Source organism: Dicentrarchus labrax, unplaced genomic scaffold (assembly GCF_905237075.1).
Source record: "Dicentrarchus labrax unplaced genomic scaffold, dlabrax2021, whole genome shotgun sequence".
In the NCBI taxonomy this organism is placed as follows: domain Eukaryota; kingdom Metazoa; phylum Chordata; class Actinopteri; family Moronidae; genus Dicentrarchus; species Dicentrarchus labrax.
Window position 1 is genome coordinate 18,361,348 of NW_026136719.1, and position 16,309 is coordinate 18,377,656.

The following is a 16,309-nucleotide window of genomic DNA, read 5'->3' on the forward strand; positions in this document are numbered from 1 at the left end:
CTGATATGAGCAAAATTAACCTATGAACGAGACTCGTTTTGAGTTTCCCGGACCTGACGTCATTGTCATCGCTCATTTCTATTGGCTGAGCGGAGGGAGACGCGGCGTTCCCTGGACAACGCAACGCCAAACAACCGAGGGAACCCAGCGACACCTCAGGTTAACTACGGCTAATTACTCGCTCATGGTGACTGTGCAAATAATCTAATTTTAAGTTAATTAAACATAAGTTGATTACTAATTAGAAAGCGTTAAGTTAAGAGTTAAGTCAAGAAGGCGGGAATCGACGAAAAGCACCGCAAACATGGTAAAGCCTCGTTCCTAAATAGAGTTAACGTTAGCTCCACTGCTACAAACAGAGCAGCAAACGTTAAGTTCTCACCCTGTTAACACACTGTTGGCCTGTTTTAATCTGTTCAGTGGTTTTCTTTCTTCTCTTGGCGTCTCTTTCACTGGGACAGAGTCGTAACTGGACGTACAACCAGCAGCAGAGGTTGATGTCTCAGCGCCAGAGTCAGGAGCAGCACAGGCAGCAGGAGGTCAGGCGTGTGGACAGAGAGCGGCAGCTGCAGGCCAGTCTGCGGGGCCAGGAGAGCTCCGAGAGGAAGAGACACCTGCGACAGGTGCAGGAGGAGCTCAGGGAGAGAGAAATGGAGAGCGCTATGCTGAAGGTAGAGTTTTCTGTAGTGTAAGTTATGTTAGAGACAGTTAACAGGTTGCCACTCTCAATTATGTTTCCAGCAGAGGTCGAGCAGCAGTATTTCTTTTCATTTTTATTGTTTTCAGGGCAACCATTGTCTTTATATAATACAGGATTTCATAATAAGTGCAATAAAATAACAAACAAATGTGAATAAAAACATTAAAGTAATTGTAGCGTAAACGATAAAAACAACCCTATATATATATATATATATATATATAAAACTATGTACATACATTTACACACACAAACTATGTACAATATGAACGAATAATTGTAGGGCAAAGAAATAAGGTAGTAGTGGGAATCGTGTCGTGGTTTCTTTGAATCTTCTTTTGCGATGACAACATGAAAGGGGTTATTCAAATATTATTTTAGAGGAAATGTTTATAATTGTTAAATAGTTAATTCATAACTTTGTATTGAACCTGTTATTACTGTGCTAATGCACTACAGAAATGCAACATTTACTGGTAAAATTAATTGTTTTTTAGACTGAAACTTTATGGTCAGATAATCAGACTGAGCTAATTCATTTTTGCTGAGGAAAAAAAATCAAATTCAGATGTTGGAATGAGGTGAATTTATCTTTTGTATTCCTAATTTTATAGGTAACATGGAGGAATTGTTAGGAAGCTGTTTTGATGAGCAGTACTCTTATCAATAGTTGTCTCATTTCAATTTTTTGGTAGAACACCACAGCCCATTGGTGTACACTACACTGTATCATAAAAACTGTAACCTACCTACACTCATATGTAGATAATCATAATTCACTTTGACTTGAAGGCAGAGGAAGAGAGAATAAACAGACAAAAGCAACTTGAACAAGAGGAGAGAATGGCTAAAGAGCTGGCCCGCATCAACTATGAGGCGCAAAGAGAAGAGAAAATGAGGCAGTATATTAAAGAGAACAGGTACGCACACTTACCTCATTACCTTGATGTACTGTATATTCTGGGTCACTATACAAATGCAAGTACTAATGCAACACTTATGTGTAGTCTTTCTCAGTTTTGGTTTCTTTAATCATTCTCTCTTGTGTTAATTTTAAGTCAATTTTAATACTTTTCAGCATGGAGCTTCGAGAGTTGGAGTCAAAGCTGAAGTCTGCATATCTGAATAAGGAAAGAGCTGCACAGATTGCTGAGCAGGAAGCTACGAGGTTTGAGACAATGGTGAGCACTGGCTTCGATGATTTTAATAATTTACAAAAAAAGATGAAGAAAGATTTTGCTAAAAGAAAGTGTTTTCTTTAAAATGTTACATTTCAAAATGACACTTTGATCAATTTAGGAGTGAATTCATCCTAATAAGGAGCTTTTAACTCCTTAATTAGGACTAACTCAAGTGGTTGTTAATACCAAATTCTTCTGAAATTAAGCCCACAGGCTATGTACTCTGCATGTCTTTTCTCTGACGTTAGCGCGAGGAGGCAGACTTTGCTCGCAAGATGAAGGGTGAACGTGAGCGAACAGCCGTTGAGCAGCAGAGGCTGGAGCAGAAACGCCACGAGGAGCTGGTGCAGTATCAGAGAGAGCTGGAGCAGCAGCTGATGGACCGGGAGCGCAAGAGACAAGAGGCGTACGAGGAGTTCCTCAAAGAGAAGCTCCTGGTTGATGAGATTATCAGGAAGATTTATGAAGAGGATCAGATGTGAGTCCATTATTCATTCTTACTCTCTTTAACATGATTGCACAATCCATATAAGTACAACATAACAGTTAAAATATTGTGTGAGCAAAAGCTTGACTTGGATGCTGTGGATTTTAAATTGGCTCAGTACTGAATCTCAAATAAAGCGTCTACTAGCACCTGTTAAGTCTCTGGTAGTATGATGGATTTATTGAAATGAAATGTTTTCTTGAAGGGAGAGACAGCTGAAACTGGAGAAAGTCAGAGCCACTCAGCAGCACATTGAAGAATTCAAGAGACAGCAGGCCGAGTGGAGACGCATGGAGCAAGAAAAGATTGAGGCTGAGAACAGACGCATCAAGGAGTTTGCGAGCCAACAAGAGCACATGGAGGAGACCAGAATGGCTAAGATCAGAGAGAGAGAAGAAGCAAAGGAGCATCTTCATAAAATAGTTGAGACAACCTTTCTTTTTTTAAATGCCTGTACTTTTCTTTCTACTCATTTAATGACACGCCTGTATTTGGCTCCAGAAATCACTCCTCTTTGTTCTGCTCTAGCTGTCTGACAAGATTGAAGAGGAGAGGCAGCAGCGTGAAGAGATGGAGCAAATCCGTGAGGAACTTTATTTAGAAGAACAAGAAGAGGCCAACAGGCAGAGAGAAATTGTAAGTATCACTTTTTAAACATCCATGCTTAGTGACCATAACGAAGATGACAGTTGAGATTACAGTAATGATGGAGATTCACTGTTTACTATTCCTGTGTGGGAATTATCTTAATATTTTTCAAAACTACCATCTAACAGGAAGAGATGGAGAAGAAAATCCGACAGAGGCTGATGATGCAGCGGACCTGCCAGGAGCAGATGGCTTTCAAAGAGATCCGGAGGCAGGCGGAGAAAGAGGAGGAGGAGGCCTTCAGGAAAATGATGATGGCTAAGTTTGCAGAGGACGATCGTATAGAGCAGATGAACGCCCAGAAACGACGCATGAAGCAACTTGAGCACAAACGGGAGGTGGAGAAACTGATAGAAGACAGAGGACGGCAGCGTGAGGCAGACATGGTACAGACCACTCTCTCTGCGTGCATAATTACATCCAGAATACGCTGGTGTAGGTTTACTGTCAGAAGTTGTAATGCTCATACTGCACTGTGGAAGGAAACATGTAGCAGTAGCCAAGTTTGGTCTCAATGATATTTGATGTTTCATGTGTTTTTGACTACAGGAAGTGTTTGAAGAACATGATCAAATATAATACACTGTGCAGCTGAATCATCTTTAATTGTTTGCTTCGTTAATAACGCTGATCTCTCTCTTCAAGGAACTGGAGGCTAAAGAAAGAGCGATTGAGCAGGAGAGGGAGGCGCTGCGTCGACAGATAGTTGAAGAAGAGAGGCAGCGACTTCTTAAACGTCACGCAACAAAACTCCTTGGATATCTTCCAAAGGTATGAGGCAGTGTACCGTACGGACCACGACACACTTGACACATGTTCATATCCACTGTACGTTAAACAACCGTATGACCATGAGTGTTTCCATTCTCAGGGCTTACTCCGTGAAGATGACCTGGAGCACTTTGATGAAGACTTCAGAAAAAACTTCAAAACACGTCAAGCAGATATCTTCTCTGAAGACGGCTGGGATGGGGATGATTAGATGTTTGGAATTGCACACCATGCTAGTTGGCAGTTTAAGGTTACAGTGAACTAAGTAGTATTTTTGGTGTGATAGCACTTTAGCATTCAGTAACAACACAATGATTTAGAGACATCGTTTTATTAGGACTGTGCTGATCTTAATTAAAATCATTCCAGAAAAGATCTGAGGTTGTCTGGTGGCTAAATGTGATAATAATTAGGAGACAAATGTTGAATTCAAACTCTAAACTTTTTTATTGTCATACTGATCACATTCTGAAAGACAGTTAACTGATGTCTTTGACTCTTCGTCTATGACTTCCCCCAGTCTAGAGCTTTCATGAACTCGTCTTCTGTGAACGACAGCAGCTTGGCAGCTTCAAAATGCATCTGCACAAAAACAAAAGTTAGTTCATATTTTGATTAAAAACTCTGAACAGGGATTGTGTTAGCAGGGTACAGCAGAGGCACTTACCTTTTGTCTTTTGAGAACGTCAATCAGTTTGAGCTGTTTCTTGAAACCCACGATTAGCTCTGCTTTCTGTTTTTTTAGCATTTTGTTTTCAGCAATAAGATTTTCTTTACTCTGATGTTCCTCGCTTTTCTTGTCCTTATTCAAAAGAATTTAAAAGACTGGAATTAGTAGAAATTAAGCAGAACCTTAGATGTGTGCAGCTTAAGGTCAAAACATGTTGAAAGTCAGTTGTAGTTGGTGCTTTATGTAACTTTATGGCACTTTATGACTGAAGTTACTGAGCTCTTTGTTTTTAATGTCACTGTAGTCAATCTTTTATCTATGTAAAGGGCATTATCTTTTGTTTAAGATGGTATTACATTATCTTACTTCAAAAACGGCTATACTAAGATAATCACAACTACATGGCTTAATTAAATGACCCTGTAACACATTTAGCTGCTATGGCCTCTACAAGTAGAATGTTTATTCTCAAATAAAGATTCAGTTCTTTGTGATTGTTATAAGTGTCATCCTTTTATCCAAGTTTTAATCATTACGTCTGATTTATACTTGTATGACTGCACATATGCTTTTCAAATCTCAGTATCATTTTAAATTATTATAAAAGTACACCTGCAGTGAAAGTCTGTTTAAACTACATTTCAAATGTTTTACATCAAATGTAAAATAAGAACCACGTTTAAAGGACTAAATAGTGAAGTCAAGCACGCACAAGTATGTCAATTATAACAGAAAGGAAATGTAGCAAAGAATGATAATTGGTTCAATTTAGTGATTTCCTGTTTTATGCACATTTCTACAACATGTACGGTAAGATAAAACCATTTTTTTCGGACAAATCATTATCTAGACAAAAATATTTTGATACAACATGAATATGAGTATCTGTAAATAAACCCTAATCTGTAAAAAAAACCAAAAAAACATCACATTTGAATAATTATATTAATAAAACCACTATAATTTGCTGACCTTGTTCATCTGTTTCATTTTGTTCAGTTGAGTCTTTAACTTCTCCCCTTCCTCCAAGGCTCTGTTCAGACGAACCTCCACAGTGCCGTGGACAGCTGCTGCTTGTTTCTGGGATCTGTTCAGGTTTTCTATTTCCTACATGGAGCACATCCAGGAGGTAATCACGCATGAGCACTTCACACAATGTAATATATAGCATATTTTGCAGTCTTATGTCAGCTGAGATCAATGCTCAGACCTTGTGTAAAGCAGACACTTGCAGCTGAAGACCTTCACATTTTTTGCCCGACTCCTCCACTAAAGCTCTGTGCTTCTCAATCTGTGTTTGCTGGATGCCTGTTGTTTTCTGCAGCCTGGCTCGATCTTCCTCGAGCTCCTTAATTTTTGCACAAAGCTTGGCGTTTTCATCATCCTGCAACACAAATCCAATGTAATCTGTAGACGATGTTTTCATTAATTTAGTTTAAAATCATCTATTACAAAGAATAATGATTAAAAAACAATAATGCAACCACCAGTGTTTTATATTCTGGTGTGCTAGGCGGCTCTATAAATTGAGACTTTATGGGAATATGATGATTATTTAAACACTTCTAACTAAGGGACGTGTGTCAGGTGTTTCTCTTTTTCCATAATTGGATGTTGAAGCTGAAGCTCTGTCTCCCTCTGCTGATATGGAGGGACAACAACAGTTCTGTTTGAATCTCTGTTTATCTACAAGCTTTACCTTCTTGTAATATTCACATGACAGTTGATCCAGTTCCTCTTGCATAATCCGTAGTTTTGCCTTCAGAACGCGTATTTGAGCGTCTGAAATGCCTTAATGGAACAGAGCATTATTAAAATGATAATAATAATAAATAATTTAATGAGAATAAAATTAATGAATATAATTGGGGTTCCAAAAGATGCATTAACATTACCTGATCCCACGTTGTCTCCAGCGTTAGACACATCATCCACAACACTTTCATGAGTCACGGTGTCGTTCATTTTCTCCTCCATGCTACGGATCGTCTTTGCCAGGAAAAAGTCAGTCGAGTCTTCTACAGCTGTTGAATTATCCACATGAAACACTCCAGGAGTTCTGAAATCAAGCAAACAACGTGAAAAAACAGAATGTTAATGTAGAATATATTTATTGAAATGTATGACCTACACTTGCTTTCTTATAGATAAACATGGCTGTGTGTGGCTCTAAATAATGAGATACGATCAAACTTACGGTGTTTTACTGCGAGGCTCTTTTCCTTGTTTTCCTGCACCCATGTTTTTTGATGTTAATGTGACCCTTTTTTTGGTCACCACCTAAGAGATGGCAAATAGAAACAGCATTAACCAACTGTACCTCAGGACTGGAAACGAGTGTCTGGTGAGCAACGCGACAACAAATTAATCCTTTTCTGAAAAAAATTAAATTCTGAACTGATACCTTCACACCGGGCGCCTGCACAGCACACTGATGAGGCTTTATTATCCTGGAGGTAAACAGATGGATACATACATCAATTAAAAGAAAAATAAATGGATGACTTTTGTTGATTAAGTTCTTTCTCTTGCACTGTTTTAACTAACAATGAATATTTGGATGGTCTGTTTCACTGGAATAAATGTAGACTCCTGCAGTGATCAAGAGAAAATTAATCACTTAAAAAGATATTTATTACCTTGAATCCTCTTCATCCTCAATGTCTTTGAGCAGGAGGGTGGATAAGGGTTTTGACAGCACTTCACTCTGTTCTCTCTACAATAAAACATTTTGAATCAATAATGATCAAATATAATGTGTTATTCTTCAACTTACTGACGTGAACATGTTGATAACTTACCATAAGTTGCTCTGCCTGTCTTACTAGATCTGCAGTTTTGGCTTCCAGCTTCGCATTCAAGAGTCTGGAGGAAACACAAGTGAGAAAGATTACATTATATTACTACATTATTACATTAACAAGGATTTATGTGCTACAGGACTGCAAGAAATGCAATACATTCACCGTGTTTGTAGCAATATTTACGCCACTGTTTTAGTGCATTATGCCCCCCCCAGTTTTGTAATTTACAATCAATCAGTTTACGTAGGAGGAATTTCAAGGTTTGATCAGGGAAAAGCTGAAGTAGTTTGATCGAGTAATATTGTGTTTCTATTGGGTAATATTGTGTTTTTTTGTTACTTATTGTACTTAATGCGTCGGTATCAGGGTGGACAGCACAGCAAAGAAAGAATTTCATTGCACAGAGGAAAACTTGCTTTCTTTTTATTTCATTTGACAATAAACATCTTGAACTCTTGAGTTCTACTCTCATTAAAAAATAATAAACTGTTAAAATGAATTAGAAGGGGTGATCTGGAAACCTTTTACATAAATTCATACAAATTCAGTTAAAGCAGAGCTGACAGATATTGGGACAGGCAGTCTTACTTGTATTGTTCTTCTTTAGCAAGAAGGTCATCTGTGCGCTTTGTTGGACCAGAGGCAGATTTTAGCTGCTGTCTTACATCATCCCTCTTGGACCTCTCAGCCTTACTGCTAGACGAAGGGCGTTTCTTGGGCTAAACAAGACAAAGCAGTAGACTTTATAACATTTTATGAAATTACTGTAGATATAATATCAACTAATTTGCATTTCACCTTGTTTTTCCCTGACAGATACATTGGTGGTCCAATATCAGATTATTAGAGATACATCAGTATATGTTGGCTGGTGAGTACCAACAGACTGCAGTACAGTCAGTTTGTCCACTAGAGAGCGCTGACATGTGTATTTTTAAACTATAAAATGTTCCTCTCACCTTGGTTACAGTTCTTTAAAAATCTAATGTAAAGTATGTTTGGTTATGTATTTAAGTTAGAAAACCACTATCAGCCTATAAATCATAACCAGATCTCACTCTTGTGTTTGTTATTAGCCTTAAAGAGCCAGTATCAGTCCCAGTACACAATAGTTTACCCCTGCATTCATACAGGAGGAGAAGTGGTCCAACATTGAGGGTCTTTCTGATTAACCCCTTTGCCAATGGTACCTCCATCAAGAGTGTGTGTACAGGATGAAATGATTTAATGATTGAGGATTCTGTCTAGTGATAAACTGTATAAGAACACTTTTGAGTGAGATAGTTTTGCACTTTCCACGTATTATATAAGTTAGATGCTGCATTTTGTATTCAAAGGTAAAATAAGCAAGGCAGTTTGTTTTTTTACATTTAAACTCTGTTGTGAAACCATTTCTAACAGACTGAGGAAAAAAAACACAAGTACATGGTATTAGCTTGGTGTCCAGTCTATTGTTCAACCAAGAACACACTTTACATCCTAACAACCTCCCAATCCTCTGTCTCTCAGTGTCCACAGTACACATCAACCACAGTGTCAGAGGAAGTCACGTTAGTTAGCTTGTGTTGGTGTTTGTTGACGAAGGTAAACATCTTCACCTGTTGGAGTTAGATTTAAACTTCTGCTGTCACACAAACATTTGTGTTCAAACCTCTGAGTGATGAACATTTAAAAAATGAAGCTACAAACCTGAGAGCCGACGGTCTGCGACGGACGGACCTTTTTATCACAACTTCTTTCAGCCATTGTCACACAGGCAGGCGACGCGGCTCCGGTTGCATAGCAACTACCTGTTCAGTGCGCACACAGTATGGTAGCCCCGAACGGACATTTAAAGGCGAACATTTTGTAAAACAACGAGAATTGTACACACAGTAAGTTCATTTTCCACACTGTGAACAATAAAGTCTAATAAACCTCTACTCCAGCTATTCAGATCTGGAATCACATCTCACCACTGTTCTTATTTAAGCAACATGTAACAGCAACACAATGCAAAATTAATATACTTCATTACCAGTCCTGCATACAAAATGTCACTTAGAGAGAAGGGTCCGTGTATGTTTTGGTCATTGGATTTTCCTTTCAGAAACGGGAATTAAAAAACAGAAAACGAGTGGTTATTTGATTTTCGTTTTAAAATACAAAAAATTAAAATTGAAATACAAGGCGTTTTTCTTTTTCATGGTCAGAAAGGGATGAGCGAAATTTAAAAAAATATTCGATTTTCATTTTCTATTTCATATAACAAAAAATAAAATCACTAGAAAACAGAAACAGAAAAAAGGCCTGTTGTTTCATATTCTGAGACCGGATGTTGTCATTTACAGGACGGTGCTGTGTAGAAGAAACAGTAGACTAGTAGACTGCGGTCAATCCAGCCGTGAGTCCGATCTCCGTGGTCAAATCAGCCGCACTTAAATTTACAGTGTACAAGTATTCTCAGCATTATGGTAAATGCGGAGAAACAGCGTATTTACCGGCGGTTTTCAAAATAAAGGTATTTAGAACAGTAAGCTATAATTAAAATTTGTTACATTAAAGTGTTGTGTGCCCCTGGTGAATAAAAAAACACTTTATATCAAGTATCTTTACTGCACCACTGTGGAGAAATGCCAAAATAAAGGTCTCATATTTATGCCTCCAGAGATTGCATATTTGACCATATTTGAGGTAAAAACATATTGCTCAGTGTTTCCTGGCTACTGATGGTATATTTGACTTCTACACATCTAAGACTACAAGTATACTTAATATCAAGCATTTTTATTGTACCAATTTGGAGAAATTCAACAATGAAAGTCCATATTTGTACCTCCATGTGGCATATTTTCTTATTTTTGAGCTACTGTAAAAACATATTGCTCAATATTTCCAGGCTATGGGTGAAGCATTTTCATTATACTTCAATAATGCTGCAGTAATGCATGACAAAATTTCACACAAATGTTTAATAACATCTTGATAATATAAACACTAAACACGAAACACAAAATCCTACACAATTCTAATTTGTTTACTTTTCACACAAAATGCAATGCCAGTCCACATTCTTCTTATTTTGCTGCTCTGCTGTGTCCATTTGTAGGTAAAAGGGAAAAAGAATTAGTTTTAACTTCAAAACACCATTGTACCTACTGTCTCTTCCTCACATATTATTTTTTATATTATTTAGTGTGACAGCTGTTGCAGGTGGTTCCACATGCAGTTTATATTTTTACAGTAGCTCAAATATAAGAAAATATGGAATCTGGAGGTATAAATATGGGACTTTAATTCTTTAATTTCTCCACATTGGTACAGTAAAAATGCTTGATATTAAGTATACTTGTAGTCTTAGATGTGTAGAAGTAAGATATACCATCCATAGCCAGGAATTATTGAGCCAAGTGTTTTTACAGTAGCTCAAATATATGAAAATATGCCACTTGGAGGTATACATATGGGACTTTTATTGTTGAATTTCTCCAAATTGGTACAGTAAAAATGCTTGATATTAAGTATGCTTGTAGTATTATATGTGTAAAAGTCAAATATACCATCAGTAGCCAGGAAACACTGAGCAATATGTTTTTACAGTACCTCAAATATGGTCAAATATGCTCTCTGGAGGCATAAATATGAGACTTTTATTTTGGCATTTCTCCACAGTGGTGCAGTAAAGATACTTGATATAAAGTGTTTTTTTATTCACCAGGGGCGCATGAAACACTTTAATGTAACATATTTTAATTATAGCTTACTGTTCTAAATACCTTTATTTTGAAAACCGGAAGTAAATACGCTGTTTCTCCGCATTTACCATAATGCTGAGAATACTTGTACACTAAATTTAAGTGCGGCTGATTTGACCACGGAGATCGGACTCACGGCTGGATTGACCGCAGTCTACTAGTCTACTGTTTCTTCTACACAGCACGGTCCTGTAAATGACAACATCCGGTCTCAGAATATGAAAAAACAGGCCTTTTTTCTGTTTCTGTTTTCTAGTGATTTTATTTTTTGTTATATGAAATAGAAAATGAAAATCGAATCATTTTTTTAATTTCGCTCATCCCTTTCTGACCATGAAAAAGAAAAACGCCTTGTATTTCATTTTTAATTTTTTGTATTTTAAAACGAAAATCAAATAACCACTCGTTTTCTGTTTTTTAATTCCCGTTTCTGAAAGGAAAATCCAATGACCAAAACATACACGGACCGAGAAGTATATCAGCAAATTGTATGTAAGTATCAAAAGTAAGATCAGTCATTATGCATGCCACAATGGTCCCTATCACTGTTATATTATCACACATTATATTATAGTTTAAATTGGATTATTAGTCCTGATGCCTGATGATAACATGTGGGACTTTTGTGTCTCGTATTTTAGTTAATTATATGTTTTGTATGTAGTATGTAGTAGTAATAGTTGTAACTAGTAAAATAAGTATATATAGCTGTCTCCAGTATGGGTCAAGCTCCAAAAACACTGGTTCCAACATTGTTCATAACAGTATTAAACAGCATCTTTCATCAGCTCTTCCCCCCCTGATAAAACACCCACTTCTTTCAGACTTCTTTCTGTTACATGTTGTAAGTCTCGAGCTAGCAGAGGTAACCTGATGATCAGGGTCATTTTTTTTTAGACTTAACAAAGAAATTAATTGCTAAAAACAAAAATCTCATTATATTCAATTAAATTTTCTCAGGACATTTTTTAAATAGAGCAGGTCTAGACCGAACTCCTTATAACATTTACAGAGACCCAACAGTACCACCACGAGCAAGCACTTGGCGACAAGGGCAAGGAAAAACTGCCTGTTAAAAGGCAGAAACCTAGGACAGATCCTCCGGCTCTAGGTGGGTGGTCGTCTGTCTCGACCAGTTGAGGTGAGAGAGAGAGAGAGAGAGAGAGACAGAGACAGAGACAGAGACAGAGACAGACAGACAGACAGACAGACAGGTGCACAGCAACAGCAGGACCATGAGAACCTGCGAGATGAGAAAGCACAAGAACTCCGGGGAAGAAGTGAAGTTAGTAACATGCATTAATGGGACATGAATGAGTGCAGAGAGAGAGGAAGAGAGGAGCTCAGTGCACCATGGGAAATCCCCCGATAGTCTAGGCCTATAGCAGCATAACTAAGGGATGGTTCAGGACTCACCTGATCCAGCCCTAACTATAAGCTTTATCAAAGAGAAATGTCTTAAGCCTACTCTTGAATGTGGTGAGGGTGTCTGCCTCCCAAACCACAACTGGAAGCTGGTTCCACAGGAGAGGAGCTTGGTAACTGAAGGCTCTGGCTCCTGTTCTACTTTTAGAGACTATAGGAACCACAAGTAGCCCAGCATTCAGAGAACGTAGTGTTCTAGTGGGGTAATAGGGTACTATGAGCTCTTTAAGATATGAAGGGGCCTGACCATGAAGAGCTTTATAGGTGAGGAGGAGGATTTTAAATTCTATTCTACATTTTACAGGGAGCCAGTGCAGAGAAGCTAGTACAGGAGAGATGTGATCTCTTTTTCTAGTTCCTGTCAGTACTCGTGCTGCAGCGTTCTGAATTAATTGGAGCGTCTTAATGGACTTATTGGGGCAACCTGATAATAAAGAGTTGCAGTAATCCAGCCTTGAAGTAACAAATGCATGGATTAGTTTTTCTGCATCTGTCTGTGATAGTATGTGTCTAATTTTTCTAATATTACGTAAATGAAAGAAGGCAGTCCTAGACGTCTGCTTTATGTGGGAGTTAAATGATAAATCCTGATCAAAGATAACTCCAAGATTCCTGACAGTGGTGCTAGAGGCCAAGGTAATGCCATCTAGAGTAACTATATCTTTAGACAGTGAGTCTCTAAGGTTTTTGGGGCCAAGTACAAGAATTCCGTTTTATTTTCTGAGTTTAATATCAGAAAATTGCAGCTCATCCAGGATTTTATGTCCTTAAGACATGTTTGTAATTTAGATAATTGATTAATTTCATCGGGCTTGATTGATAGATATAACTGCGTATCATCTGCATAACAGTGAAAGTTAATGGAGTGATTCCTAATAATGTAATGACTAACTTTACTGAAGATTCATCGTTAACATGTACAAACTGCGAGCGATCTGATAAATATGACTTAAACCAGCTTAGTGCGGTTCCTTTAATGCCAATTTGATGCTCAAGTCTCTGTAAAAGAATATTATGGTCAATGGTGTCAAATGCAGCCCTAAAATCTAATAATACAAGTACAGAGACAAGTCCATTGTCAGAAGCAATCAGAAGGTCATTATTAACTTTAACCAGAGCTGTCTCTGTGCTATGATGAACTCTAAATCCTGACTGAAAGTCCTCAAATAAACTATTGTTGTGTAGAAAGTCACACAACTCTTTGGCGACTACCTTCTCCAGAATCTTAGAGAGGAAGGGGAGGTTAGAGCTTGGTCTATAGTTGGCTAAAACCCCTGGGTCAAGAGTGGGCTTTTTAAGAAGGGGTTTAATTACAGCTACTTTAAAGGACTGTGGTACATATCCTGATAATAAAGAAAGATTAATCATATCCAGTAAAGAAGTGCCAATTAAGAGTACGACTTCTTTAAGCAGCCTAGTTGGGATCAGGTCTAATAGACAGGTTGATGGCTTCGATGAAGAAAGGATTGAAGTTAACTGATGAAGATCGATAGCAGAAAAACAGTCTAAATATATGTCTAAGTTTACATTGGCAGAAGTCCCTGAACTTGGAGAGCCACTGATAACTGTTGATGGCAGTTGGTGATTAATTTTTTCTCTAATAGTAATAATCTTATTATAGAAGAAGCTCATGAAGTCGTTGCTACTTAAGTTTATGGGGATATGTGGCTCAATAGAGCTGTGACTCTCTGTCAGCCTGGCTACAGTGCTGAAGAGGAACCTAGGGTTATTCTTATTTTCTTCTATTAGTGCTGAGTAATAGGCTCCTCTGGCATTACGGAGGGCCTTTCTATAAGTTTTAAGATTATCTTGCCAAATTGAGCGATATTCTGATAATTTGGAAGAGCGCCATTTCCTTTCAGATTTCCTTGTTTTTTGCTTCAATTGCCGGGTTTGGTGGTTGTACCATGGTGCTAGTCTCCTATGTTTTAATAATTTCCTTTTTATAGGAGCAATAGAGTCTAATGTTGATCGTAGTGAGCCTGCAGCACTATTAACAAGATTATCAATTTCAGAGGGACTAAAGTCGTTATAGGATTCTGTTAAATTCAAATATGGCATTGAATTAAACACTGATGGTATCTCCTCCTTAAATTTAATTACAGTACTGTCAGATAGACATCTGCTGTAGGAAGTTTTGCCTAATGGCTTATAATCTAATAATAGAAATTCAAAAGTTATTAAACAATGGTCAGATAGGAAAGGATTTTGTGGGAAAACTATTAAATGTTCAATATCAATGCCATATGATAGAACAAGGTCAAGAGTGTGATTAAAACAATGAGTTTATTTACACTCTGACAGAAGCCAATTGAGTCTATTAATGATATAAATGCATTACTAAGGCTGACATTGTCAACATCCACATGAATATTAAAATCACCTACAATAATTACTTTATCTGATTTAAGGACTAAACTTGATAGAAACTCTGAGAATTCAGATATAAAATCAGAGTACGGTCCAGGAGCGCGGTACACTATAACAAATAGAACTGGCTGCAATGTTTTCCAGGTTGGGTGAGAAAGACAAGAACAAGGCTTTCAAATGAATTATAATTTAGTTTTGGTTTAGGGTCCATTAAAACGCTTGAATCATATATGGCTGCTACTCCACCTCCTCGGCCAGTGCCTCAAGGAATGTGAGTATTAATATGACTTGGGGGGGGGGGGATTCATTTAGGCTATCGTACCCCTCGTGGGACAACCAGGTCTCAGTAAGACAAAGTAAATCAATATTATAATCTGATATCAATTCATTCACTAAAATAGCTTCAGAAGACAGAGACCTGATATGTAACAGTCCAGATTTCATTCTTTTATTTTATGCTACTGAGGAGTTGGTTATATTATATTACACATTACATACATCCCTCTAGTTTGCTTATGAGACAAGAAAAGGTTGCAATGCAGATGCAGTTGCAACCATGTTAAATGTTATTTTGAGGCATCTGGAAGGGAACAAAAAACATGCAAGACTGGTTTTCATTGATTTCTCTTTAGCTTTTAATTGCTTACAACCCCTGTAATCAGCTGGTGTGAACAGTGTTTCCTTTTATTGACACAGTGCAGATATTTGAGAACCATCCTGGATGATAAACTTACCTTTGATACCAACACTGATTTTGTTAGCCCCTGATTTATCCCTGTATTTGTACATTTTGTAAGGCATTTCTGTGGAGAAATATTAAATGGAAGAGTAGGGTTGTTTTTTTGGCTCAACTTTACTATGTGCCTGGGAAAAGGGAAAATGAGCCTGGCCACCCCAGCTTCCACCAGTTTGATGTCAAATTTAACACATTAATTCAGATTAATAAAAAAAAACATGTCCAAAAAAAAAAAACGCAGATTAATTTAATTGTCTGTTAGTGACACATTTTAGACTAAATGATTCTTAAGTTCATTAAAAATACTGTATTTGTATGAATATTTTAGAAATAAAACAATGTATTGATTTATAAAACCACCTTTAGATATTTCCATTCAATGCTTTACTAACGTGCCACACTAATGTAATGTGTTTGAGTTCATCTTTAAATTCACACTCACAGTAGCGTTGCTCAGTATCGTCTTCTGCTTGTTTTTAATAGTGGAGGGTCTCAGTGCGCATGCGTTAGCCCAGCAGCCACTACTCACCCTGCTGCACATGCACAGAAATCCCATAACGTGAGGGGCACAGCTCACCGGAGGGACTGGCTAGTTGTTTGTCCGTTTACTGTTTACACCTGTCTTTATTTGTATTCATGCATCACCTCCGCGTTTGACAGCGACGCGTAGTTTTTGCTGCACAGCCTCTTTTTGCTCACCAAGTGTCGGGGACTTGGAGCGAGCGATGTCGGAGGAGGACTGGGTGGCGACAACAACAACAGGGCGCGCTGCTGTCCCGTTAG

At 37.8% G+C, this 16,309-nt stretch overlaps 2 protein-coding genes across 3 annotated transcripts; one reads left to right on the forward strand and one right to left on the reverse strand.

Moving 5' to 3' along the window:
* The first annotated feature begins 105 nt into the window (after positions 1–105).
* Positions 106–4,951, forward strand: mns1 (meiosis-specific nuclear structural 1). The gene is made up of 10 exons (XM_051378987.1): positions 106–307; positions 462–671; positions 1,493–1,620; positions 1,779–1,881; positions 2,130–2,359; positions 2,574–2,790; positions 2,897–3,004; positions 3,145–3,402; positions 3,662–3,787; positions 3,888–4,951. Exons 1-10 carry the CDS (start codon positions 305–307, stop codon positions 3,996–3,998), a joined length of 1,494 nt encoding a protein of 497 aa, XP_051234947.1. The 5' UTR covers positions 106–304; the 3' UTR covers positions 3,999–4,951.
* On the reverse strand, positions 4,211–16,304 carry tex9 (testis expressed 9). 2 transcript variants are annotated; one of them, XM_051378989.1, is made up of 13 exons: positions 16,226–16,304; positions 8,951–9,051; positions 7,850–7,980; positions 7,259–7,322; positions 7,097–7,173; positions 6,862–6,907; positions 6,655–6,737; positions 6,353–6,516; positions 6,157–6,248; positions 5,668–5,841; positions 5,430–5,564; positions 4,455–4,589; positions 4,211–4,369 (listed from the first exon to the last, which is right to left on the reverse strand). In XM_051378989.1, exons 2-13 carry the CDS (start codon positions 9,005–9,007, stop codon positions 4,292–4,294), a joined length of 1,236 nt encoding a protein of 411 aa, XP_051234949.1. In that variant the 5' UTR covers positions 9,008–9,051; positions 16,226–16,304; the 3' UTR covers positions 4,211–4,291. The 2 variants fall into 2 exon arrangements, with proteins under 2 accessions (XP_051234949.1, XP_051234948.1); XM_051378988.1 differs by lacking the exon at positions 16,226–16,304 and adding an exon at positions 15,969–16,100.
* Between the last annotated feature and the right edge of the window lie 5 nt (positions 16,305–16,309).